The sequence below is a fragment of the Microtus pennsylvanicus genome, chromosome 9 (genome assembly GCF_037038515.1).
Source record: "Microtus pennsylvanicus isolate mMicPen1 chromosome 9, mMicPen1.hap1, whole genome shotgun sequence".
Lineage (NCBI taxonomy): Eukaryota > Metazoa > Chordata > Mammalia > Rodentia > Cricetidae > Microtus > Microtus pennsylvanicus.
Window position 1 is genome coordinate 9,884,015 of NC_134587.1, and position 25,628 is coordinate 9,909,642.

Below are 25,628 nucleotides of genomic sequence, written 5' to 3' on the forward strand. Positions count from 1 at the left end.
CACGCTCGCCTTACAGTTCCGGTGACGCTCCCTGAGTTTTGTTTACGTCCCTCGCAGACCTAGCGGCTGAGTAGTTCTGCGTCTCGTACTCCAAGATGGGGAAGTCGTTCGCTAATTTCATGTGCAAAAAGGACTTTCATCCTGCGTCCAAATCCAACATCAAGAAGGTGAGTAGAGGGATCCGGAGAGGGCAGCGATGTGCCGCGCTCCCTGGGACGATCGTGTCCTCTGCGGGCCTGGAGACCTCGTCGCTTTCTCCATGCTAACCCGACAGACCGGATGGTCCCCCAAGTCCGGTCGTGTCGGTCACTGTGGAGACTGACGCCGTAGCTCATTCCGGGTCCGTCTTCTGGAGCCCCAAGACCCGGGAGCGCTGCTTCCCTGAGTGGAGACTCGGTCCTTAACAGAGCTTCCCAGAGAAAGCCACCCTGTTTTCACTCTTCAGCCCACATCTCCATCCAGTAGTGTGGCGTCTGATGGCCGCCTTCAAGTTCAAGCGTTTCTTTTAAATAAATTACAGGTCAATCAACTGCTGGACACAGGACCGAATGAATGGCGACGGAGTCAGACAGAATTCTTGTTAGTTCAGTACACATTTAGCCCCGAAGCCTCGCAGAAAATGTTTAATGGAGTGATCGTTAGCCTCCTACACTGCTAATTAAGGATGACAATGTCAGTTGCCGTCATGTGTAAAATTTTTAGGAAGATTAATTGAGATAGTGTGGGGAAAGAATAGAAAGGGGGAGCCGGGCATTGGTGGAGCACGCCTTTGATCCCAGCACTCGGGAGGCAGAGGCAGGAGGATCTCTGAGTTCGAGGCCATCCTTTTATGCATCACGAAAAGTACTCAGAAGTACACAGGCTTGTGAGAGTATATTAAGCTTTTAGTTGTTTCTAAGCCAGTTATGGATCCTGTATGTTGCCATGAATATGAAGAATGTTATGTGTATATGAGCATATATATATATACATTAGAATATCTGTGGAAGAAAATACAAGTAGTGTTAACACCGTTTATCTGCGAATATAGTTACTTAAATTTTTTTCCCGAGGCAGGGTTTTTCTGTTAGACCTGGCTGCCCTCGAACTTCCAGAGATTCACCTGTCTCTGCCTCCCAAGTGCTACGGTTAAGCCACTCCCCACCCCCAAGAAAACCGGCTTGCTTGGTCTTTCTATCTCTGCCTTATTCCTTGGCCCCCTCCAAAGTCTTGTTCTATTTATTTTGTACATACTCTCCACGTCTTTTACACATTTCATGGCCTCTTTTTTGAGGTGGAGTCTCCTGTAATCTAGGCAGGCTTCAAACTTACTATCCAGGGAGGATAGTCCTGAATTCCTGATCCTCCTGTCTCTGCCTCCAAGATGCTGAAATTGCAGGTGTAAGCCACTGCACTTGACTCTTAGTTTTCCCTTTTAAGTCATGAAATTCTTTATAATAGTCATGAAATAGTATATAATATGCAGAAGAATCATTGTGAGCTCTTCGGCAATGGACCTATGTTTTACTTTTATCTCAGTTCTTGCTCCATTGAGACTAGTTAACTGTAAAATCTAAAGCTTGACATACATGGTAATTTTTCTGGTTGGGGGGGTTGCTTTTGGACAGGGTCTCCCTGTGTAGCTCTGAATGACCTGGAACACCTAGTACCCCTACCTCAGCCTCCTGAGTTCTGGGATTGCAGACGTGAGCCAGCACGCCTGGCTAACCAGGTGTGGCTGATTACAGAAGACGAGCCAGCTTCTAGGGCTGTCAGGATGACTTAGCGGATAAAGCACCTGATGCACGAGTGTGAAGGCAGAATTTGGATCCTCAGCACCTACATGAAAGTCAGGTCGCCATGGTGGCCCATTTGTGATCCTCGCCCTCTGGGGATGAAGACAGGAGATCCTCCATGCAAGCAGGTAGCTAGACTAGTGGAGTTGTCGGACTCTGGGTTAGGTGAGAGACCCTGCCTCAGTAAGAAAGTGACTGAAGAAGACAGTTTGTTTTAAACCCTTGACTCCATACTCACATGCACGTACCACACACATGCGTACATGCATTTATATACACACGAAGCAGACTGTTTAATCCTGTTGTTAAATTATATTTTGTTTCACTGTTGTAGGTATGGATGGCAGAGCAGAAAATATCATATGATAAAAAGAAACAAGAAGAATTAATGCAGCAGTACCTTAAAGAGCAAGAGTCATATGATAACAGGTAAGCGCCACCTTATTGGTGCTTCCAGAAGAGTCAGTAGCGAGTCAGCGGCTCTCCCGTAATCACACATGGTCACCGTTCCCGTCTTTAGCTATTCTTCACCTAAAGTACAGTTGCATTTGACTCATCAGACTGTGAGCAAGTCCTAAATGAGGCCGAGCTTGCAGACATCATAAACCCTGCGTGTTAACTACTGATAGTGATTAGAAAGCTTCCTCTTCAATACACCGAAATGAGAGATGCCCACGACTCTTAGAGGAGAAGCCTGTGTCTTTGGCCTGTGCGTGGTGGCTGGGGTCCATTGGCTTCTTTCAGGATAATAATGCCTGCCTTTTAATTGCTTTCACTGTGTTTGTATTTGGTTAATGAGCTGAGTACGGGTGTTTTGGTTAAATAGACTGTACTCTGAAACAGCATTTATTTTTGAAACTTTTATATTTGAAACTTGAGACATCAGTTTATTGATAATTGGATTGTGCTGTTAACATTGGCATAGAGGTATCTGTTCAAGACTGTTGTCATCTGCTTTGTTTGTGTGCTTAGGAGCAGAATTGGTAGCTCTTACAGTAATTCTTCGGTTACCTTTTTAAAGAGCCACCAAACTTTTCCCTAGCCTAAGCTGGTCTTGAACTTCCTATGAAGTTGAGGATGACCTAAAACTCCTTGATTCTCCTGCCTTGAATTCCCAAGTGCTGGCCTGTGCTACTATACCTAGGTATATGATGTTAGGAATCAAACCCAGGGCTTCCTGTGTGCCAGGCCCGCCCTCGACCAGCTGGGTTACATCTCGGCTCACTTACTAATAACCATGCTCGTAAGTATGAAGCAGTAGCTCGTTGCAGTTTTGATTTGTTATTTCTCGATGTCTAGTGAAGCTCAGCTTTTCATGTACTTGATTTACAATTTTTAAATGGTGTTAAGACAAAATTTACAGATCTGTTTAAAATATACGTAGGTTTTTAAGTTTGCTTAGTGTTGCTAAGCCATAACCATAGCGGATTTCAAAACATCCATCACCTGACAAGACAATGTTGTGTTCATTAGTAATCATTCCCCATTTTCTAATTTATTCCATTTCTGCTTCTCACAAGTCATGACCATTTTATTGTCTACCTATGAATTTCTTAGAATTATGGACACAAAGGGTAGATGATTAAATGGTCTTTTGTGATTGGTTAACTTTTTAATTTTAACAAGTATATTGATTTATTTGTGTGTATGTATATATGTCGGGAGCATATGAGGACCTTGCTGCACATGTGGAAGTCAGAGGCCTGCTTGGTGGGAGGCAGTGCTCCTTTCTCCCTGTGTGGGAGGCAGTGCTCCCTTCTCCCTGTGTGGGAGGCAGTGCTCCCTTCTCCCTGTGTGGGTCCCAGGCTTGAGCTCAGGTCAGCAAGCTTGGGTGGTGGCAACTTAGGCCACTGAGCTGTCTTACTGGTCAACCGCCACATACATTAGTACACATTCCTTTTACTTAAAGAATAATGTTCCACAATAAAGATATATATTTATGTGTCCTTGAGTTTTTGGTTTTTGTTTGTTTTCTTTTTTTTTTGGGAGGCAGGGAATATAGAATCCAACAGAGGAAAAATGGAGAATGACATACAGTAGCGTAGCATAGCCTTTGTGGTCGCCTTTTCCAAATACAAAGACATTTCATACTACACTTCAGCTTTTATAGACTTAACTTGAACTCAGCGTAGCCATACTGTTTGCTATGGTTCTTTACCCAAGAAGACCAACGGAAGCACGCTGTGCACAGAACCTACAGCAGGAAGTTCAGTTACTACCTAAGATTTTCTTTGAGGAGTAGTCATTTCTGGATTCGGTGTATTAGCCTATTATAGAATTTTGTTATTTTTTTCTTGATTCTCATTAAAAAATTTGGTTCTCCGAACTGGGAAGTTAGCTCAGTGTGTAAAGTATTTGTCATGAAGGTAAGAGGACCAAGTTTGGATTCCAAGCCCCCACATAAAAAGCTTGCCTGTGATCCCCGTGCTCCAGAGGTAGAAACAGGAAGATCCCTGGGCTTGCTGGTTAGCTATTGTAGTCCAGTCAGTGAACCCCAGGTTTAGTGAGAGAACTTGTCTAAAAAATAAGGCGGCGAAGGGTTGGCCAGATGAGCGAAGGTGAATGCCATCCCTGAGACTCACAGAGTTAGAAGACACACACAATTAAAACACTGAAATAGCTGCTGGTGGCGCACGACTTTAATCCCAGCTCTTGGGAGGCAGAGGCAAGCGGATCTCTGAGTTTGAGACCAGCCTGGTCTACAGAGCAAGTTCTAAGACAGCCAGGGCTACACAGAGAAACCCTGCCTGGAAAAACCAAGAAGAAAAGATCTGAAATTATTTTAAAAAGAAAAGGTTGTGGCACCAAAATGCCTGGTAGCACATAGGATTTCAAAAGTGACTGTTTGAGCAGCATCTCACAGGTTTTTAAGACAGTTCTGTAAGAGTCACCATATCATCTTTCCTTCCTTTCTTCCTGGGAGAACCAGAGGGAAGAAGTTACAAGTCTCTCTTTCTAATAAGGCAGCACTTTTCCGGCTTTACCGCTGATAAAATATCTTAATTCCTTTAGGGTTATTCTTTGAGAGCTGGTGTGCTGTCACGTCGCCCTTTTATCTAAAATTGTACTGTTATTTCCTTTAGATTGCTTATGGGAGACGAGCGTGTAAAGAACGGCCTGAATTTCATGTACGAGGCCCCACCGGGAGTTAAAAAAGGTACTTGCCTCATTTCCTGTAAGCTTGGATGTGATTGTGTATGAAGATGTATTATGTTGAGAGGAGCAGACAGTATACTAAAGGTTATCTTCATCTTTTCCTTCACTGTTACTCCGATGACAGCAGCTCAAATGCTGTCATCAACACAGTAGAAGAAAAACAAAGTATTTTTCTAATGTAGTAGCTTATGTCCTTTGGAGGAGGGGGATGCTTAATATTGTGGAAGTGCATTGTCCTTTTACAGTGTGCACACATCTGTAGTCCTCACTAAATACATTTTCAAATGGAAAGTCTATTCACTGCCAGTGAAAAGCAGAAAGACTTAGAAATTACAAGTTAACATTCCTATTCCGGACTCTAGTGCAAGGTTGTATTTTATCTCTCAGTGATCTGGAGTTTTATGATAACAGAAAAACCAGTTAATTCTTACAGGTTACAGTTAAATAATACAGCGTAATAATAAGTAGACTTTTCCCCTGGCACTGCTAACTTGTCCTGCTTCTCCCTGTGCTGTGAATACGCAATCAAGAAAACAAAGAGGTAAGTGCTCTTCTCTGTTTGAACTGATTTATGGTTGCTTGTGATTTTATGGGAAATTCAAGAATTTCTCCTGCCTGTTGTAGAAGGAAGAAACGGAAGGAGAGACAGAATACAAATTTGAGTGGCAGAAAGGTGCTCCGAGAGAAAAGTGAGTACTAGGAGAAACCGTGTGACTACTGTGACCTACCTTAGACAACCAGAATGCATCATTTTAGCCTGGACTTACGAACTTGTTCGCTTTTTAAAACTACATCATCAGACTATATAGCCCAGTGGTTCTCAACCTGTAAATCACATATATTTACATTAGGACTCATAACAGTAGCAAAATTACAGTTATGAAGTAGCAACTAAGAAAGTCTTATGGTTGGGGTCACTACAACATGAGAAACTGTATAAAAGGGTTGCAGAGTTAGGATAGTTGAGAACCACTGCTGTATACATTTTAAAATTGATGCTGGTAGCAATGCATTTTATAATGTTTTAAGAATGATAAATTTTTTTCAAGTTAACTGCCATTGAATTAAGTTGTTCTTAATATTATAGTCTTAGCATTTTTTTGTATTTAACAGATATGCCAAAGATGACATGAACATCAGAGATCAGCCCTTTGGTATCCAGGTAAGTGACACGTATTTTGCTCTTTAAGAATAATTTTTATTTAGTACATATAGCTTTAAATTATTTTCCAAAACATGTTTGTATTAGAATTCTCTAAAGGAACGGAGCTGATAGGATGAATATATGCTAGCCTAGAGGATGTGGTTCTGGTATAGGTGAATATATGCTAGCCTAGAGGATGTGGTTCAGGTATAGACGAATATATGCTAGAGGATGTGGTTCAGGTATAGGTGAATATATGCTAGAGGATGTGGTTCAGGTATAGGTGAATATATGCTAGAGGATGTGGTTCAGATATAGGGTGAATATATGCTAGCCTAGAGGATGTGGTTCAGGTAGTCCAACAGTGGCTGTCTCACAGTAGAAAGGCTGAGAATCCAGTAACTGTTCAGTCCACGAGGCTGGTTGTCTCTGGAGTCCTGGAGGATTCCTGCAAAGCTGCTGCTCTTCAGTCTGCATTAGACTCTTGAAGTCAGGTAGGATTTAATACATGCAGCAACAGGATAGGTAGAGGAACTTGAACTTGCCGGTGAGGAAGAGCAAGCAGCAAACAGCAAAGCTTCCTTCTTCAAGCTCCATTTATGCGGGCTGTCACTAGGAAGTGTGGCCAGATTTCATAACTTGATCCAGAAAATCCCTCACAGGAGTGTCTTCGGTAGGGTTTTATTGCTGTGAAGAGATGTCATAGCCATGGCAACTCTTACAGAGGAAAACATTTCATTGGGGCTGGCTTAGAGGTCAGAGGTTTAGTCCATTGTCATCCTGGCGGGAAGGACAGTGGCGCGTGGGCAGACACCGGGCATCAGGAGGAGACAGCCACACTGGGCTAGACTGAGCATCTAACAGCTCCGTGCCCACCCCAGTGCCACCTGCTGCAGCAAGGCCCCACCTCTAATAGCCCCACTCCCGTGAGCCTGTGGGGGCCACTTTCTTTAAAACCACTACACAGTAGTAGCAACTTGGGTTTTAGTTGATTCCAGCTGAAATTAGCATCGCAGTTAAACAGCTAAGTTAAAACAGCTTAGATGGAAGGAGAGAGCCAAGTTTTCCAGTGAGGGTGGTGGTCGCTACAGTTTTCTTACAATTTAGAAAATGTTCCTGAATTAGAAACAGTCAACTGTCACTCCACAGCTAACCCTTGTGAAAAACATTGCCTGCTCACTGCATTGTCTGTGGCAGCTCTCCTGCACATCCCTTCACGACAGCAGACACAAGCATAAAATAAAACCTGAAATACCCTTTTTACCTCACAGAATAAGTTCACTAACCCTTGGTTTAGAAATGTGGAACTTGAGGCAGGGCTAGGGGGAGCTCTGTGAAAAAGCGCTCGCACTGAGTGTTGTGAGCGCCTGGTTGCAGTCGGGAGAAAAGTAGCTGGTGTCGTGCATAGCCTGGGTGTCAGCATGTGGACGGTGGGGACGGGGCAAGACCCTACAGAGAAAGGGGTGGGTATTAGGTTAATGTGTTGAAATTAGGGAACCTAAAATTAAACCTTGACATAATTCTTTGATATTTTACTATTTCTTTTCAGATGACATTGTTTTATTGTAGGCGGCACAGATAGGATTCACTTTGGATTTTAGGCAAATTTATAATAGAAGGGCTTAGTTTTTGTATTGACTTACCCATCGTAACTATAGAATCTCTTTCCCTGGTGATCATTTTACAAAGGAACTTAGCCAAGTATGGTGATATGTTTTAATACTAGCCCTCTGGAAGCAGAAGCTGGTGGATCTCTGTGAGTTCAAGGCCAACCTGATCTATATAGCAAGTTCCAGACTAGCCAAAGCTATAGTGAGGCCCTGTCTTAAAAAAAAAAAAAAAAAAAGCCGGGCGGTGGTGGCGCACGCCTTTAATCCCAGCACTCGGGAGGCAGAGACAGGTGGATCTCTGGGAGTTCGAGGCCAGCCTGGTCTACAAGAGCTAGTGCCAGGACAGGCTCCAAAGCTACAGAGAAACCCTGTCTCGAAAAAACTAAAAAAAAAAGAAAGAAAGAAAGGGGGCAGGATCTAAATTAAAATGCTGAGTTGAATGTTAGGCTCTTGGCATTTGAGAGTCAAAATAATGTTTATTTCTCAGGTTCGAAATGTAAGGTGTATTAAGTGTCACAAGTGGGGTCATGTGAACACAGATCGAGAATGTCCCTTGTTTGGTCTTTCTGGAATCAATGCAAGTTCAGTTCCTACTGATGGCTCAGGTAAGCAAAGACAAAATTTTATCAAACAAGGAAAGATGAAGTAACATTTTTATTTAAACTGAACTCTTTTGTTGCAGTTGAATTTAGTTTTTGTGGACTAAGATGAATTCGCAGATGGGATGATAGAGCTAGTGGTGTCTCAGGGGTAGAGCGCCTTGCCTGCCAAGTGCATTTGAGGCCCTGGATTCAGTCTCTAGCACCCCCTTTCTCTCTGCCTCCCCCAAAAGGTGATAGATAAGTGGGAAACCTTCATTATCTGTGTTAAATTTGAATGTACTAAAATAGAGTTTAACTTTTCTAGTCAAGTTTCTGTGAATTTTTTAAATTCACTTTTTGTTTTGTTTTGTTTGTTTAAAACGAGGTCTCACAAAGCCAAACTGGTTCCAAACTCGCTCTGCAGCCATAGATGACCTCTACCTCTAAGATTACAGCTGTGTGGGTCTGACTCTGTAGCCCTGGCTGACCTGGAACACACTGTGTAGATCAGGCTGGTCTTGAAGTCCCAGAGACCTGCCTGCCTCTGCCTCTGAAAGCACTGAACACTGATTAAGTGGAGATGAAAGTAGACCGGCGCATTTTACCATCTGTGCTCCTGTTGTATCAGCTCAGCGAAGGCAAGTCCCCAGTGTAGTCAGGCCTGTCCTTCAGAAGTGACGCAAAAAGATTGAGCTACATGATAAGATTCTTAAAGTCCTGATCTATAGCAGATGTGCCGTCAAGGCTGAGAGTCATCTGCTTAAGCAGAAGAATAACCAAGCTTCAGCAGGATGGTGCTTATTTCTGTTCGCTTAAATTGTGGAGTTTATGAAAGTCATAATTTTTATCATAAGGAAATAATTATGGGTATGTTGTTAAAGGACAAAAAAATGCCTAAATATCTAATAAAAAGGTATTAAATGAATAATAAGTATGGACATTGTTACCAAGGCATATTTCGTGCTGCAGTATTAAATTGATAGGAAGAAACCTGTCTTGATATCAGTACTTACGGGGGAGAGGTAATCACATCTCAACCGTGAGACCTGTCTCAATAAATAAACAAGATGGTAGGAAGATTCCTTAGTGATATGGATGTTGTTTACAACATTTAGTCAAATAAAAAGTCAGGTTCTAACACATTAAGACCAGAGCTCAGTGGTAGAGACTTTGTCTACAGCGTACAAGGCCCTGGATTTGAGCTCCAACACCGCAGCACATAATTAATCATAATTAATTAAGCAGTAGCTGAACAGGTGTTTCTCTTTATCTTTAGGTAGACTTAGAGCAAAACACATACTTTAGGAAAGGTGTTGGAAAGAAACAGACCAAAATGTTAACAGTGCTTTGATTTGACTGGTAGGATTGCCTTTGCCCGGTATTTTTACTTATTTATATCTCCAACAGTGAGAGTAAATCACTTTTCAATTTTTTAGTGAGCATTGTTTTAGAAGAACTGAAATTGTATGTGGTATCAGGTATTTTAAATCATGTTGCTCCATTAGCAGGGCCTTCAAAGCCCGACCTGAGTCTAACTAGCACTTAATGAAAGCTAAGGGGAACGCCTAAAAGCTTCACAAAAACAAAATCAAAACACTGCTGTATCAAATAGGAAAGCAAACAATGGCAGTGTATTCTGAATTTGAATGCAGTAAAAAATAAACTGACCAATTTCCTAATCCACTTGCTGATTCAAGCTAAAAACGTCTTTTCATTTAAAAAAAAAATCACCTATTGAATAATGTCCTGCCAGTGAATAGAGATTATTTTTGCAATAAGGCAATTTCAGTGGATGTGGTTATCATGGGATAATCACACCCCTGGGGTACAGCCTTGTGCCTGTAATCTCCCAGGAGTGTAATTATTTCATGATAACCACACCCCCTGGGGTTACATTATTTCTATTATGAAATTCTGAGTATAGTATATAAAGTAACTTACTTTGATCACTGGGAACTGCAAGGTGCTGTTAGACTAGTCCAGCTGTGAGGTTTACAGAGACCAACTATAAGATTTACTTCTCCTTTACAGAGTTAAATTAGGCAATCAAAATGCTTCTTTGGGCTAAGCTGGTTTAGAATATCTTTTCTGCTGATGAGATCATCTTAAGTTTGTAAGTTTCCATCCACTCCAGACACATCAAAATTACCTCCAAAACTTGTAAGCCTCAGCCATGAATGAATTTTTATAAACTATTTTCCCTGCGGTGTAATTAAATGGCAGCCCACATGCCTTTTCTATACTGGGTAGCTTTTCTTTTTTTTTTCCCCCTTTCTAAACATTATGTTATGTGGTCTGAGCCTGGCTTTACTGCAAAGTAGCCAAGGATTTCCTTGAACTCTGATCCTTCTGCCTTCATCTCCTGAGTGCTGGGATTACAGGTAAAAGCTACCACTCCTGGTGTGTGTGTGCGGCGCTCGGGATCAGACTCAGGGCTTCCTGCATCCTGGGAGACACTGGACATCTGAAGCTCCGTCCCTAGCCCTGCCACCTTTATTACTACTGACTCTTAACTTTATGTTACATTAAACTCTTTTGAGAAAGTAGAGTGGGAAATTTCAAGTGTTTTTTCATCAGTGTTATTGAGCTATAATTTCAAATGAACAGTTCAGTTCTGTGGGGTTTTTTTGTATAGCCTCGACTGCCCTAGAACTCTCTTTGTAGACTAGGCTGGTCTTGAACTCACAGAGATCCTCCTGCCTCTGCCTCCTGAGTGCTGGGATTAAAGGCATCCACCACCACCACCTGGGTACATTGAGTTTTTTAACAGACTGGATTCAGAATTTATTTTGGAGTGCTGACTAATCTCAGACTTTGGATTCTCTTGCCTCAGATCCCAAACACTGGGATTACAGGTGCATACCACAGCTACACGAATTGATTTTCAAATTCTGAACCAGCCTTGCATATCTGGATTAAACTCCACTTGGCTGTGGTGTAAATTGTTTTTATATATTATTGGAATCAGTTTGCTAATACATTGTCAAGGATTTCTACATCTGTTCCTGAGAGATACTGGCCTGCAGTTTTTCTATCCTTTTACATCTATTTATATTTTCCCTTTATATGTTTAATAGATTTAGCTAGTAAACCCCTCTGGGGGCCTGAAGCTTTCTGTCTTCAAAAGTCATTATTTTTATTAAATTTCTTTAATTATGTGTTCTTATATTTTTATCTTCTTGGTGTTTAGTTCATTTTATATAAATAAAACTCCAAAAACAGAATTATTTATCATGTACCTATAATACCTTTTTAATACCCGTGGAGTCTGTAGTGGTGTCTCTTCATTCTTTCCTATTATTAGTCATTTGTCTCCTCTCTTTTCTTGATTATTTGGCTGATGCTTTTTCAGGTTTTTTTTTATATAAGATTTATTTATTTATTATATATACAGTGTTCTGCTTGAATATATCCCTGCAGGCCAGAAGAGAGCACCATATCTCAGTACAGATGGTTGTGAGCCACCATGTGGTTGCTGGGAATTGAATTCAGGACCTCTGGAAGACCAGCCAGTGCTCTTAACTTCTGAGCCATCTCTCCAGCCCTGCTATTTCAGTTTTAGTGATCTGTGCAGAGAAGTAGCTTTCAGGGTGGTGAATTTTTCTCTCCTCTTTACCATTTTCTTTCTTCTTGGGTTTACTTGGTTGTTCCTTAAGGTAAAGATTGGTTTTGATTTGACAATGGGCTTTCTTGAGATGCTACGGATCAAACCGTGACCTTAACACATGCTAGCCAACATTACCATTGAGCTATACCTCTAGCCCCAGAATTGATGTTTTTCTACATTCATTCATTTTGTGTGCGTGCACACGTGCACACACATGTGCAGGTCAGAGGCCAACTCTAGAGAGTCAGCTGTGGATCATGGGGTGAACCTGGGTCGTTAGGCTGCAAGGGCCTTTACCCACAGAGTCATCTCACTGCCTCATAGAATTCATTTTAAATCTTTCTTATTTCTAGAATCTGTGGCTCTGCTTTTGTTAAAGACATGCCTGATACTAATGGAGGGTGCAGCTCTCAATCTCAAAGGGAATCGTGAGTGTCGGGTCACAGTCATATCTCTGTGTTGGGTGAGCCGCACAGACCCTCTTCTCTCCTCCCTGGTACTGGGATTCCAGGCATTTAACACCACACCTCAGCTTTTTACCTGTGTTCTGGAGATCTGGAATCACGTCCAGGTGCATGCTGACAAGCCCTTTCCTGGCTGAGCCGCCTCCCCAGCCCCACTAAGTCTCCTTTGTGTAACTCTCATTACCTTGTTCATCTACTTCTGTCAGTTTTAAGAGGAAATTAGCTTGTGGCTGTCCAGGTAAAGGAGGAAATTTAGTTTATCTTGTAAATACTAATTCTTCTGCCCAAATCAAACTTGGGGAAGAATGTGACCCTTCATCATGTTCCACTTAGGATACTTTGCTTTCGCCCTTCCCTAGACCGCTGAAAGTCTGAAAATGATAACCACCTTCTAGTTTTCTCCTGGAAACTGTTTGTTTCTGAAGCAGGGACTTCATCTTAACATTTTCTATCCCCGTTGCCTGGTACCGTGTATGTGTTTAGCAGATAATAGTTTGTTTAGCGACTGTGGGACTGGAAGAGCTTCCCTCGCATTTCAAAATAGCAAAGTTATCAGTTCTTCTAAATAGTTTATAATAGGAGTTATACTTTCCCTGTGAACTAATTCTCTCAAAAATATTCCAAGTCTGAAGACAAAAACAAGACTCCTAAAGTCTTAGTAAGACAGATCTTAAAAATTATTTTCTAGGACTGGAGAGATGGCTCAGAAGATAAGAGCACTGGCTGCTCTTCCAGAAGACCTGAGTTCAATTCCCAGCAAACACATGGTGGTTCACAACCATCTGTAATAGAATCTGGTGCCCCCTTCTGGTCTGTAGGCATACAGACAGACAGCATACTGTATACATAATAAAATAAATCTTTTTTAAAAAATCATTTTTTATATTGTATCCAAAGTTCAAATACTCCATGCATCTCTCCCCTTATAGTAAGATATATAATGAATAGATGTATTTTGGAGTCTGTAGTACCCACACACAGCAATCAGTATTGACTTGTTGGCTAAATGTATTGTTACAACTTTTTTCTGAGACAGGGTCTCACTATATAGTCCTGACTGACCTGGAACTCACTCTGTAGACCAGGCTGGCCTCTAACTCAACAGAGATCCTCCTGCCTCTGCCTCCTAAGTGCTGTAATTAAAGGTGTGCACCACACCCAGCCTCCTACAACTTTTTAAAGCTAAAATACATTACTCTTTTTGGTTTTTCAAGACAGGGTTTCTCTGTAGCTTTGATGTTTGTCCTGGAACTAGCTCTGTAGACCAGGATGGCCTCAAACTCACAGAGACCCGCCTGCCTCTGCCTCCTGAGTGCTGGGATTAAAGGTGTGCGCCACCACTGCCTGGCTAAAATGCACTACTCTGAAGTGTAGGGTTTGAGTTTGACAGATGTGTGTACTTGCTACCCACACCCTTGACAAGGTGGAGACAATTACCTTCACTCTGGAGAATGCCTGGCTGCCTTCCAGTTGGCCCCGCTCCCATAAGCACTAACTTCTGATTTAACTTGTTCCTGAACTTCATGTATTGTATAGTCTCCTCCCCACCCCCACTGTTTGGGTTTTTTTTTTTTTTGAGAGAAGTTCTCATGTAGCCCAGGCTGGCCTCAAATTCACTGTGTAGCCATAGATAGCCCTGAATTGATCCCTTCAGCATACAAATGCTGGGATTACAGGCATACACCGTGCCCAGTTTGTGGCATGCTAGGAGTCAGACCACACATGCCAACTGAGTTACATCCCCAGCCCTCAGTGTCTTTGAGGCTCACGGATAGCCAGAGCGTTCATATTTCTGTAACTAATTACAGTGAATAGCGAGTTCTGATGCTTTGTGGTCTCAGCACAGAGGAGTCTCAGGGTCCCCGAGGCAGATGAATTAGCTTTATTGTTGTATCACCACTTTACATGTAAATGAAGTTGGAAACATAAGTAATAAAGATATAATCAAATATGTCATAGATCTTTATTGATTCTGTAAGACGAAGTTGTTTTTAGCAAACAGTAATTTTGACTAGCATACAATAAGCATAGTTTCATATTTCCTTGCCTTTGTATTTTTCAGCCACATAGATGAAAATAAAATGTTTTATTTTCCTTTATGTTCTGTGTCTTAATAGAGACCAACTGGCTGTCTTTAGCGTGAAGTTGGGGTAAGGACAGTAAGGGGCCCTATTGTCTTCAACTCCACTAAGGATGAACTGGCAGTGTGTCAGGAAATCCTGAGCATGACACAATTCAATAGAGTTAGTACAGTCTGATCTTGCATAACCTCTAGAAAAATCCTCCATAGAACATTCCCATCTTTATAAATAAACATCACCCACACGCTTTATTAATAGCCATGTTCACTTTTTCCTGGAACTCACGTTACATGTCCCCTTCCCTGCTTTTCCTTTTCTCCTTCCTTCCTTCCTTCCTTCCTTCCTTCCTTCCTTCCTTCCTTCCTTCCTTCCTTCCTTCCTTTCCTTCCTTCTCTCTCTCCCCCTCCTCTCCTCCCTCCCTCCCTCCCTTCCAATTCCTCATACAGAGTAATGGCTTTTATTATGGCATTTTGTAATATATGTCATTATACCTTGTTTTTCTTCAATCTGTTTCCTTTTTTTAGTCTTCTTTTGAGATGGGGTTTCTCTGTATAGTCCTCGCTGTTCTGAAACTTTCTCGGTAGACTAGCTGGCTCCAAACTCAGAGATCTGTCTGCCTCTGCCTCACAAGTGCTGTGATTAAAGGCGTGCGTCATCACGTCCAGTTTCCATTTTAGTCTTTTTTTAAAAACTTTTGATAAGCTTTCTAGGTAGTTTTTAAGTGTGCACGCCTGAGTGCCTGCATGTATATATGTGTACCACATTCGTCCCTCGTGCCCATGGAAGCCAGAAGAGTGTTTCAAGCGTATTGTAAGCCTCTATGTCGTCTGCAAGAGCAGCAAGTTCTCTGAACAGCTAAGCCAACTCTCCAGCCCCTCCGTAAGCTTTCTTCAAAGCACTCATTCTGGTCCAGTAAGGAATTGGATGTAGGTATGAGGGAGTTTTTGATGATTCCCACTAGCTCTTTTTGAATAGTGTACTGTAACTCGTATCCCTCTGTGTCAAACAGTGGTTCCCTAGACACATGGTCAGTTTAACCTTAGGAAAGGACAAAAGGACGTCCAGGTGCCTGTAATCGCAGTACTTGGGAGATAGAAGCCAGAGGAGCAGGAGTTCCAGGTCATTCTCAGCTACACAGCAGGTTCAAGACCAGCCTGGGCTATATGAGGCCTTGTCTCAGTGTCCCTGCCACCTCCCCCAAAAGGTTCTGCTTTTGGAAATGGTGGGGCTATGTGTTAAACTGGGGAAGGAAGGAAGGAACAAACGAATGAACGACTTTTTTCTTGTGTGTGTGTGTGTGTGTGTGTGTGTGTGTTGTGTTATGTGTTGTGTGTGTTTACACCACACAACAATTTCGGATGTCATTCCTTGGGTGCCATCCTCTTGGCCTGGAACTTGCCAGGTAGGCTGGGCTGACTGGTGAGTTAGCTCCAGTTATCAACCTATCTCAGTGTCCTTGGTACTGGGGTTCCAAACAGATGCTACTAGGCCAGGCATTGTGGCTCATGCCTTTAATCCCAGCACTCGGGAGACATTGCCAGGATATCCAGAGGTATATAGTTAGACTCTGACTCAAAAAATAAAAACAAAATAAACAAAAACCAAAAAACCCAAATGCATGCTACCACACCTGGCGTTTTCTTTTCCGTGGGTTCTGGGATTGACTTCAGGCTCTCATGTAACTGAGCTGTCTCCCTGGCCCAGGAGAGGCTTTCACACCACTTTACCTGCCCACTGCTCACTCCTCTTCTTCATTCAGTGCCGTGAATCATAGACAGAGATGTTCTTCTGACCCAGTACTCAGGAGGCTGAAGCGAGACTATTCCAAGTTCAAAACCATATTTGGGATGCACACTGACTTCTCTCTCAAGGAGGAAAAAGAGGACCCTTTTTTTGCAAAGAGTGCTGATTTGCTGTGAATTGAGCCCGTTTAGCTAGTGCTCGTGGTGAAATACAGATGCATGCCCCAGCATTTGTTGGGGACTGCTGTCCCTAACTGCTTTACTGTTAGGTTTTGTCTTTGGCTTTTTGAGACAGAGTTTTTCTTGGGTTACTCAGGCTGATGCTAACTTTAGCTAAGGGAGACTCCTCGGTCTCCACTTCCTGTGTGCTGGGATTTACAGGCATGCGTCTTGCATCCAGCTGAAAACTTTTGATCTCTATGACTCTGTAATGAAATACCTGTTCTGTAGAGCACTTTACCTCCCGTTGAGTTTTGTCTATTTATAAAAAATAACAACCTTTAATAAGTAGATTAAGCCCTTTGCAGATGTAATCTGTACAATATATTTGACCTTTTTGGGTTTTCTTCTCTGAGATGCCTGAGTAGTGTTCCTAGGAGGAAAGTGTGGCTTTTGTTGGGCCATAAACTGAATAAACACCATCATGAAAACGAGGCTTTTGACACCTCCTGTATTATAGTTAAGGACATCTGAGAATATGGATGCGTAGAGCTTGGGCTGACTTTTTTCACGTCGAGTATGGTTTTGTCCTGCTGTGGAGGCCAAACCAGTTAACTCAGATGCTCTGAAGCCCTCACAGACACACACTTTAGGACGGACACCTAGATTGAAGATGTCGTTCAGTTGGCAGAGGGCTTGCCTAGCATGCAGAAGCCCGGGTTTGCTGGTGACGTGTGGCGTGCATACTTTCAGTCCCAGGAGTTCAAGTCCTTGGCTACATGAGACCTTGTCTTGAAAACAGGTGAACAGCACAACTGGCCTTTTAAAAAATTCTTCAGTGAATTCTGGCATTGTGAATTCATGAAAGAGTCAAGCATTGCTGTGACCCATATCCAGCTGTACCAGACATTTAAAGGTGCTTATTTTAAATTTGAACATACTTGTTGTGCAGTCTGTTTTACTGATGTACCTGTTTTGCCAGGGGTGATATCTCACACCTTTGCTGCCTGTTCAGCATCCTGAGCTGCGGTGTTGAGACCCTATCTAGAGAGTGGTCAACGGAGAGAACCCTGTTATACACACACAGATTTATATGTTTATTCTATATGCACATATATGCAAATATATTTATTGTGTCTGTTTTGACTTTTCAAAGAGCTGGAATTAACTTTGTCAGCATAATTCTACATGGCCTCTGTCACAGTGACATGGAAATGTCTTGCTAAATACCTCTTAATAAAACCTGGAGAAATGGCTCAGCCGTTAAAGGCTGGGCTCCCAACCAAAAACCTGCCTCGTCACATCTTCTAGTCCAAGGACTTCAAACCGTAAGCTTTTGATGGCATGAGATTTAAGTTCAAAAATCTGGGAACAAAACTTGACTCTGGATTGGTGAGATACGCACAGCTGCAGAGCGGTTGATTAGCAAGGATCAGGGTTTAACTAGTAAAAATGACTGGGGTGCCCGGGTGCCACTAAACCGGGTGGCTTGAGTTTGATCCTCAGAGCCCACCAGCTCTCACAGCCGTCCTCTGCGTCCATGCCCATACACACACCTGTACACAATGCCATAAGACTGTCTAAAGAGCCCTTCTAAAGATTGATTTATTTATTATGTAGACAGTGTTCTGGCATGTGGAGAGGGAGCCAAATCTCATGATAGATGGTTGTGAGCCACCACGTGGTTGCTGGGAATTGAGCTCAGGACCTCTGGAAGACCAGCCAGTGCTCTTAACCTCTGAGCCTTCTTTCCAACCCTAAAGAGCACTTTTTGAAAGATATCCTACAATAGTCGTGAAAGTAGCCTGGATGCTGTTGATTATGGTGACTTTTGTCAGGCATGTCACTGAACACTGTACTTGCAGTCCCTACGAAAGGAAGCTCGTGCTAAAACAGGACCATTTATTTCATAATTTTATTATCTGCCACACAGGAAAGATCATTTAAAAGTCGTTAGAATTAGTGTAAAGACATTGTTTTTAAAATATTAAAATTGCCCATCCTGTGATGAAGATAATGAAATTAAAAGCAGCCTCTCACTCTAAGAACCAGGCTCCTCATCCTTTCCGTGTTTGACTTGGGGCATGCGTTTCTGGGGACCCAACACAGAACCCTGTTCAGGCTAGTCAGGTGCTCGAGCCCTGAGCTCCAGCCCTAGTCACAGCATGTGTGCTTTCTGAGTTTGTCTGGTTTCAATTAACGTTAATAATAAGGCCCATTTTCCTCTTTATAAAATTTTTTCCTAAATATGAAACTTGGAAAACCACCGAAGTGACCTTTGTTTATTTAAAACATTAGTTGTATGACTACTTATATGTCATTCAGAGGCAACTAATACTTAAAATTCAAATATTATTTAAGGTTTTATTAATGTTAGGATTATTATGTAAAATAATCCATAGAAATTAATTTTAACCCCTATGCTCCCATCATGGGCAATTCCCCCTGCCATGTGTGTCTCATACCTAGAACATGGAACAGCAGGTATATAGTTGTTCTTGGCGATTTTAACAGAATAGTAAGGCTTGGAAAATTCGCCTAAATTTTTTTCACCAAAGCTGCTGTTGACAAGTGAAGAGGCTTGAACAGCATGACTTGTGATTTTCAGAGTAGTATGTAGTATGTAGTAGTATGTAGTGTGTAGTAGTATGTAGTAGTATGTAGCTGAAAACTCAGATAAGGGGAGAGGACAAAAAAGCAGAGGGAGAGAAATAAACTTTTTGATGAGCAAACTAGAAATCCTCTTCTGGATCTGTCTTCTCTACCCCCGTCTCCTCACAGGAAGTCTGGATCTGTCTTCTTCTCTATCCCCGTCTCCTCACAGGAAGTCTGGATCTGTCTTCTTCTCTATCCCCGTCTCATCACAGGAAGTCTGGATCTGTCTTCTTCTCTACCCCCATCTCCTCACAGGAAGTCTGGATCTGTCTTCTTCTCTATCCCCGTCTCCTCACAGGAAGTCTGGATCTGTCTTCTCTACCCCCATCTCCTCACAGGAAGTCTGGATCTGTCTTCTTCTCTATCCCCGTCTCCTCACAGGAAGTCTGGATCTGTCTTCTCTATCCCCATCTCCTCACAGGAAGTCTGGATCTGTCTTCTTCTCTATCCCCGTCTCCTCACAGGAAGTCTGGATCTATCTTCTTCTCTACCCCTGTCTCCTCACAGGAAGTCAACTGGCAGCGGCTCTCTCCTACCACACTGTAGTATAGATGCATCACCTGAGGTCATGTGTTGTCGCCTAGTTTCTGACCTTCAGAGAAAGCAAAAATGCGACAAGAATATGTAGCTGGGGAAGAAAGATTCTCCTAACCTGAGTAGGTCCCATGATGAGGACAGGGAGCAGACATTTAAATACTTGTTAGTACATACTGTGAGACCAGAAAGCAGCTCAGTCTGCAGCTTAGGATAAAGTAAAAACAACAGTTGTGGGAAGTAGAAAGTATGCATCCCTGTAGCTAGTCTGTGATAGAATAAATATGCACACCTATCGCTAGCCTCGATCTGCTTGTCACTAACCCCAGTAATTACAAGTTTCACGTTCCGGGTACATATATAAATGCAATTAGTAACTGAAGTGCCTGAGTATGTGTGTGTGGTGTTGGTAGTTAGTATATTCAGTATTGGTATTTGATTAAAAAAAATAAAGTGGATTTTTACTGAGAATAACAATTAAAATTTAATTGTAGTTTTTTTATTATTTTGTTTTTATTTTATACTAAAAACTTCCAAGTAGACATTTCAATATGACAGAGTTACATAAGCTGAGCATCCCCTTGCACGTAAGGAAAAATGCAATTATTTTCTATTCTGAATCTCCAGACTGCTGTTTTAGAAAATCATATCTGATTATTTGCTCAGCAGAAGATTATTGAGTTGATTTAGCTGTGATTTTACTTAACAAAGCTTCAACCGCATTCCTACTGTGGAGTCCAAAAAGGTAGAGAGATATAAATGATACATTCAAACTGTGATTTTTGTGAACAGGGCCGTCGATGCACCCCTCGGAGCTAATAGCGGAGATGAGAAACAGTGGGTTTGCACTGAAACGAAATGTACTGGGGAGAAACTTGACCGCAAATGATCCATCACAGGTAATGATCTTTTTATCAGTAAGCTGAAAATGTCTGGAAATCTAAATGTGATTGCTTGTGAATTGCTACTTAATGTTTTCCAATATGCATATATCCATAGGAAAGTAAGATAGAGCAAAGAAAATGCTTTAAATGTATTTTGATTTTGCTGCTTTATTACTTTAACCTAAATGAGAAATTGTTTATAAACCTATATTTTAATAAATGAAATGGCTCCTTTGGGTTTATGTGGATAAAATATCTAACTGAATTGGTGATGGGATTGTTTGCTCCTTCCTGCTAACACACCCTTGAAATGACACTAAACTGAGCCAATACAAGTCTATAAACAGCTCCCTGGGTATTATAGAAAATGCTTTAAACTTATTTATTAAACTTCATAAATTCAGAAAGTTAAGAGCTTTTAAACTTACTGCATTTTGTATGTGTAAGAGCTGTACATGTGTGTGTACGAGTGTGCTGTATGTTTGTGAGTGTAGGCATGCATATGAATACATGTTCATGTGTGTGCGAGTGTGCTGTATGTTTGTGAGTGCAGGCATGCATATGAATACATGTTCATGTGTGTGCGAGTGTGCTGCATGTTTGTGAGTGCAGGCATGCATATGAGTGCATGTGCATTGTGTGCGAGTGTGCTGCATGTTTGTGAGTGCAGGCATGCATATGAATACATGTTCATGTGTGTGCGAGTGCTGCATGTTTGTGAGTGCAGGCATGCATATGAATACATGTTCATGTGTGTGCGAGTGTGCTGCATGTTTGTGAGTGCAGGCATGCATATGAGTGCATGTGCTAGTGCAAATCAAGAGGAAAGCTTGGAAGAGTCAATTCTCTCCACTATGTGGATTCCAGGGATTAAAATTCAGGTTGTCAGGCTTTGTGGCAGGTGCATTTATACCCTGAGACATTATCCCTGCTTCAGTTTTAAAGGCTGTATTATTGCCTATTTTATAATAAAGTGTTATAAAGTTTAAAGTTACTGATATTTCTGATCTAAGTTCATGGTCTTTAGATTTTTATGTTTGTGCTGCTGGGGCTTGCAGCCAGGCCATGTGCATATTAGGCGAGTGTTCTTTATGTAGCTGTAGTCCCTGCCCCTCATGATGCTCTTGGGTTTTGTAGTTCGTTAAACTAGAAATGCTGTATTTAGACAGTAAGTGTTTAAAGTGTGAGCACAGCAGCCTGCTGTAAAGCTTCTGTCTGTCCTTATCTTCCGCGTTCTGATAGTCTCCAGGAGTTACAAAGCAGTAGTAATAACCTTTGGTCTAGCTTATCAGGCAGAGCATAACTTTAAATAGGCTAAGCCCACACACTTCAGTTCCAAGTACCACACCGTCTATGCATGTCCCTGACACAAAACTCAGCTATAAGGGCTTTCTTTCCTTTCTAGTAACTAGCCTGTCTAAAATCGAGCAATTGGATTCTTTGTTGACTCAGGACTATGTCGCGAGTGACGGTGAAGAAGACCCTGAGGTTGAATTCTTGAAGTCACTGACGACCAAGCAGAAACAGAAACTCCTCAGGTAACTGAGGGGTGCATATGCGATGGATTCCCCCACTGTCTTGCCTGGGCCCTGCAAACTCCTACGCAAACTGTGGGTGGGTTGCTTGATTGATTGATTTTTCAGTAATAAGAATTAGTGTTTGTTTCCTCAGATTATACTACCAAGCTCTTGTATCTTCTGAATATTTAATTTGGAAGTTTACTTTTCTTAATAAAACTGGATATATCTTTGCACACCACTTGTTCTTAGAAAGTATTTTATGTTTTTTTTTCTTTTTTTACATTTTGTGAAGTTTCTTGAATATTCAAAGAATGTTTAAATTTATAGTAATGCTTAAATTTGTTAAACACACTCCCTGTGAGCTAGCTAAAGAATTCAAGATCTACCAAGTCCAATAGAGGGCGCTCACCATGTTTCGGTACTTGGAGGATGACCGCAGAACCAAGAGGCTGGTATCTCAGTAACTCAGAACTCCCATCTGGACAATTTGTGCTTCCCAGACTAAAATTCAGAAAGCAATGGAATTGTTTTATTTCTAAAATCAAACAATTGCTGAGAACTAGTAGATAATTGTTTTATATAATATCAAACTATATTCTAATCCTCAATTTTTATTTTTGGTTTGGTTTTGGTGGGTTGTTTTTTTTTTGTTTGTTGGTCAGTTTTGGTTTTTGTTTTTTCAAGATAGGGTTTCTCTGTGTTTCCCTGGCTGTCCTGGAACTTGCTCTGTAGACCATACTGGTCTCAAACTCAGAGATCCACCTGCCTTTGTCTTTTGAGTCCTGGGATTGAAGGGGTGCACCACCACTGCCCCGTGATGATTGATATTAATGTTTCCACACTTAAAACATAGACATAAGACGAACCTTTCTTTTTCTAACTGTGCATAGGTCCAATTAATGCTACACATCTTTCCCAGGTTTTCTTTAAATCAAGAAAACCATTTTATTTAGAATGCTAAATAATTTTATATTCTGACTCACAGGACTGTTTTATCAAAAGAACAGTCATTCCCATTGAAGTATAGTTAGAAGTTGGCTTAATTTAAATTCCTATTCAGTGTCTACGTGCCTTAGTAATTTAAAGGGAAGCAAATGTTTTATCATTAAATAAAGTAAATAATGTATTTAGATGTGGACAACATTTTCACTAGTGTCTAAGGGGATATATTGTCTATTGACAGTTTCTCTTTTGTTGACGAAAGAACTGTTTCTTTCCAACTATAGGAAATTGGATAGACTTGAAAAGAAAAAAAAGAAAAAGAAAAGTGATAAGAAAAAGAAAAAGCTACAGAAGAGCAGAAGTAAACATAGAAAACATAAAAACAAATCCCCTTCCTCCTCCTCCTCCTCCTCCTCTTCTTCCTCCTCCTCCTCCTCCTCTTCTTCCTCCTCCTCCTCCTCCTCTGACACTTCAGAAAGCAGCGGTGAGAGTGACAGCAAAGAGAAGAAAAGAGAGAAGAGGAAGAAAAAGAAGAGAACCAAATGTTCAGGCAGTAAAACCGGTGACTCTAAAGAGGATAAGTCTAAGAACAAGCTTCATGAAGAACTTTCTAGCAGTCACGGTGACAGGGGAAGAACCGTGGAAAAATTGAGGCTCCTAAAACAAGAGAGTTCTGGGGAGAATAGCAAGCAGATCCATTCTGGTTCTGACCGGAAGTCCAGAAGCCATCGTCATAGTCCAGAAAAGAAAGGGTCTGACAGGAACGGGGGAATCAGAAGTCACAGCAGAGCTGAGAGCTGCAGGAGAAGCCGAAGCAGGAGCCCTCGTGAAGACAGGGACAGAAGAAAGGACACCAGAAGCCATGGCCATGGTGACTGTAGGAAAGCCAGTGCACGGTGAGCTCCGGAGACTAAGGAGCAGCGAAGGGATAGCTGTCTGCGAGTGAAGGACTCCATTTCTTACCGCATCTTCAGCAAGGGCTAACTTGCACATTATCTAATAAAGAAAAGTATTCTTAATTTTCCATCTCTATAAACTATCATTTCAAGTATGAAAGCACTGAGTACCACAAGGTTGAGTTCGCAGATCTTTGTAGGGATTCTGTTTAAGGGATAGGAGTTTTGTTTCTGTTGGTAGCTGTTTCTTATGCCTTGTACCAAATTTAAAATATGTTAAGTCATTGTGATTTTGTTGTTGTTTTGAAATAGCATTAAAACAGTGACAATCGTGAATGATTATCAGTTCAAATTTGTTATTTTATGATTTGAATTTACTTGAAGCAAAATGTAAGTGATGGAATTTAGTAGGGCCAATAAAAACACTGGATATCGATCAGTATTTCCTTAAGGCTTTAAAACCCTGGATTTTTTTCTGCAGAGTATGATATTTATTATTGAATGCCCTGTTATTTGTCCATGTTGGCATACGAAATTTCTTTAAACTTAATAGTTGTGAAAATCAGGATTCTTACACGGGTCTCAGGATAAAATGAAGGCATACGTGAAGTGGTCTTCCTTCTGAAACATCTGTGCCGCCCAGTCTCGGCGTCTGGCCCCCGTTCTGCAGTTCAAGGCTAGCAACGTGGAGGCAAGTCTTTTCTACATCTGCTCACTCCAGCACTGATTCTGCACACCCCTCTTCCACTTGGTAAGGACCCCTGTAAACACAACAGGTCCATCCAGAATAATCTCCACATTTAAGTTGGCAGCTGATTGTCAGCCTTAATTTATCTGCACCTGAAATCTTTCCTTTCCATATAATGTAACATATTCACAGGTGCCAGGGCTTAGAGACATGTTTATCTTTTGAGGACTGGTTATTCTGCCTACCACAATCCCCTTTCTAATATTAGACATATCATTACAAGGTTTTTCTTCAAAACATAAAACATTTATATTACAAAATATAAAGAAACAATATAAGCTAGAAATATTTTACTTAAACGTGGGAGGGGTTCCTCTTCTTTGAAACAGGGTCTAACTCTCATTGGGTAGCTCTTGCTAGTCTGGAGCTCACTATGTGGACCAAGCCATTTATTAAGTGGCTTTTTTTCTTTTTCTTTTATTTTTTAAATTTAGCTACGGGTTTTGCCATATGTTCCAAAGGACTAGTAAAGCTATGGAAAAATTTTATACAAATTACACATGGCATGCAGTTCAAAAATTTTTTCCTGTTGTGAATGGATTAAATATTTATTTGATCAGAGTTTCACTTTTTTAGAACATCTCTTACTTAGTACAAAAATTGATTTTCATGGCAGTCACAATTTCCAAGTTCTGAAGTAAATAAATTTTCAGAGTTAAAACTGCTCCCTGTCTACTGCAGGGCTGCACAGGCAGGCAGATGTCCTGTGATGTCGCGGTGCTGGCGCTGTAAACAGCCTTTGATTATGCAGATGAAGGAGACCCGAGAGCAACTGAGCCCCTTCACCACCTCCTTTCGTGCCTCCCAGCACACCTCAGATCCTACTCCTTCACTTTAAAAAGCTCGCATTTGAAATTGATAAAGGCTAATTTACACCCTGAGTTCATCAGTGTCGCTGTGATTATTTTCTACCGTACACCTTTTTAGACTTTATAATTTTGGTAATGTCAAAACCTATGCAATACTTACTGCCTTAAAAGAGGGTTCCACACCAATACAGTGCTCATGAAGAAAAATGTTGAAATGCATCCTATAATTAAGAGTGAATTAAATACTGTTTCTTACACTTTGACTTTCACCAAAATGTGCTGCCACCCCTTAACTTTATAAGGTAGCCCCTACAGTTTTTT

The 25,628-nt window shown here is 41.4% G+C and overlaps 1 protein-coding gene across 1 annotated transcript; it reads left to right on the forward strand.

Annotated features, from left to right (window-relative positions):
* Positions 1-10: 10 nt before the first annotated feature.
* Cirsr (corepressor of RBPJ and splicing regulator) lies at positions 11-24,086 on the forward strand. Its single transcript, XM_075984880.1, has 10 exons — positions 11-167; positions 2,110-2,204; positions 4,859-4,932; positions 5,462-5,472; positions 5,556-5,620; positions 6,045-6,093; positions 8,173-8,290; positions 20,301-20,407; positions 21,845-21,930; positions 23,139-24,086. Exons 1-10 carry the CDS (start codon positions 96-98, stop codon positions 23,752-23,754), a joined length of 1,293 nt encoding a protein of 430 aa, XP_075840995.1. The 5' UTR covers positions 11-95; the 3' UTR covers positions 23,755-24,086.
* Positions 24,087-25,628: the final 1,542 nt, after the last annotated feature.

Excerpts from the sequence above, each read along its gene's own strand:
- Cirsr (XM_075984880.1), top strand. The coding sequence starts at position 96 with ATGGGGAAGTCGTTCGCTAATTTCATGTGCAAAAAGGACTTTCATCCT. Across the intron at positions 2,205-4,858 it reads CAAGAGTCATATGATAACAG|ATTGCTTATGGGAGACGAGC; the intron begins GTAAGCGCCACC and ends TATTTCCTTTAG. Across the intron at positions 8,291-20,300 it reads AGTTCCTACTGATGGCTCAG|GGCCGTCGATGCACCCCTCG; the intron begins GTAAGCAAAGAC and ends TTTTGTGAACAG.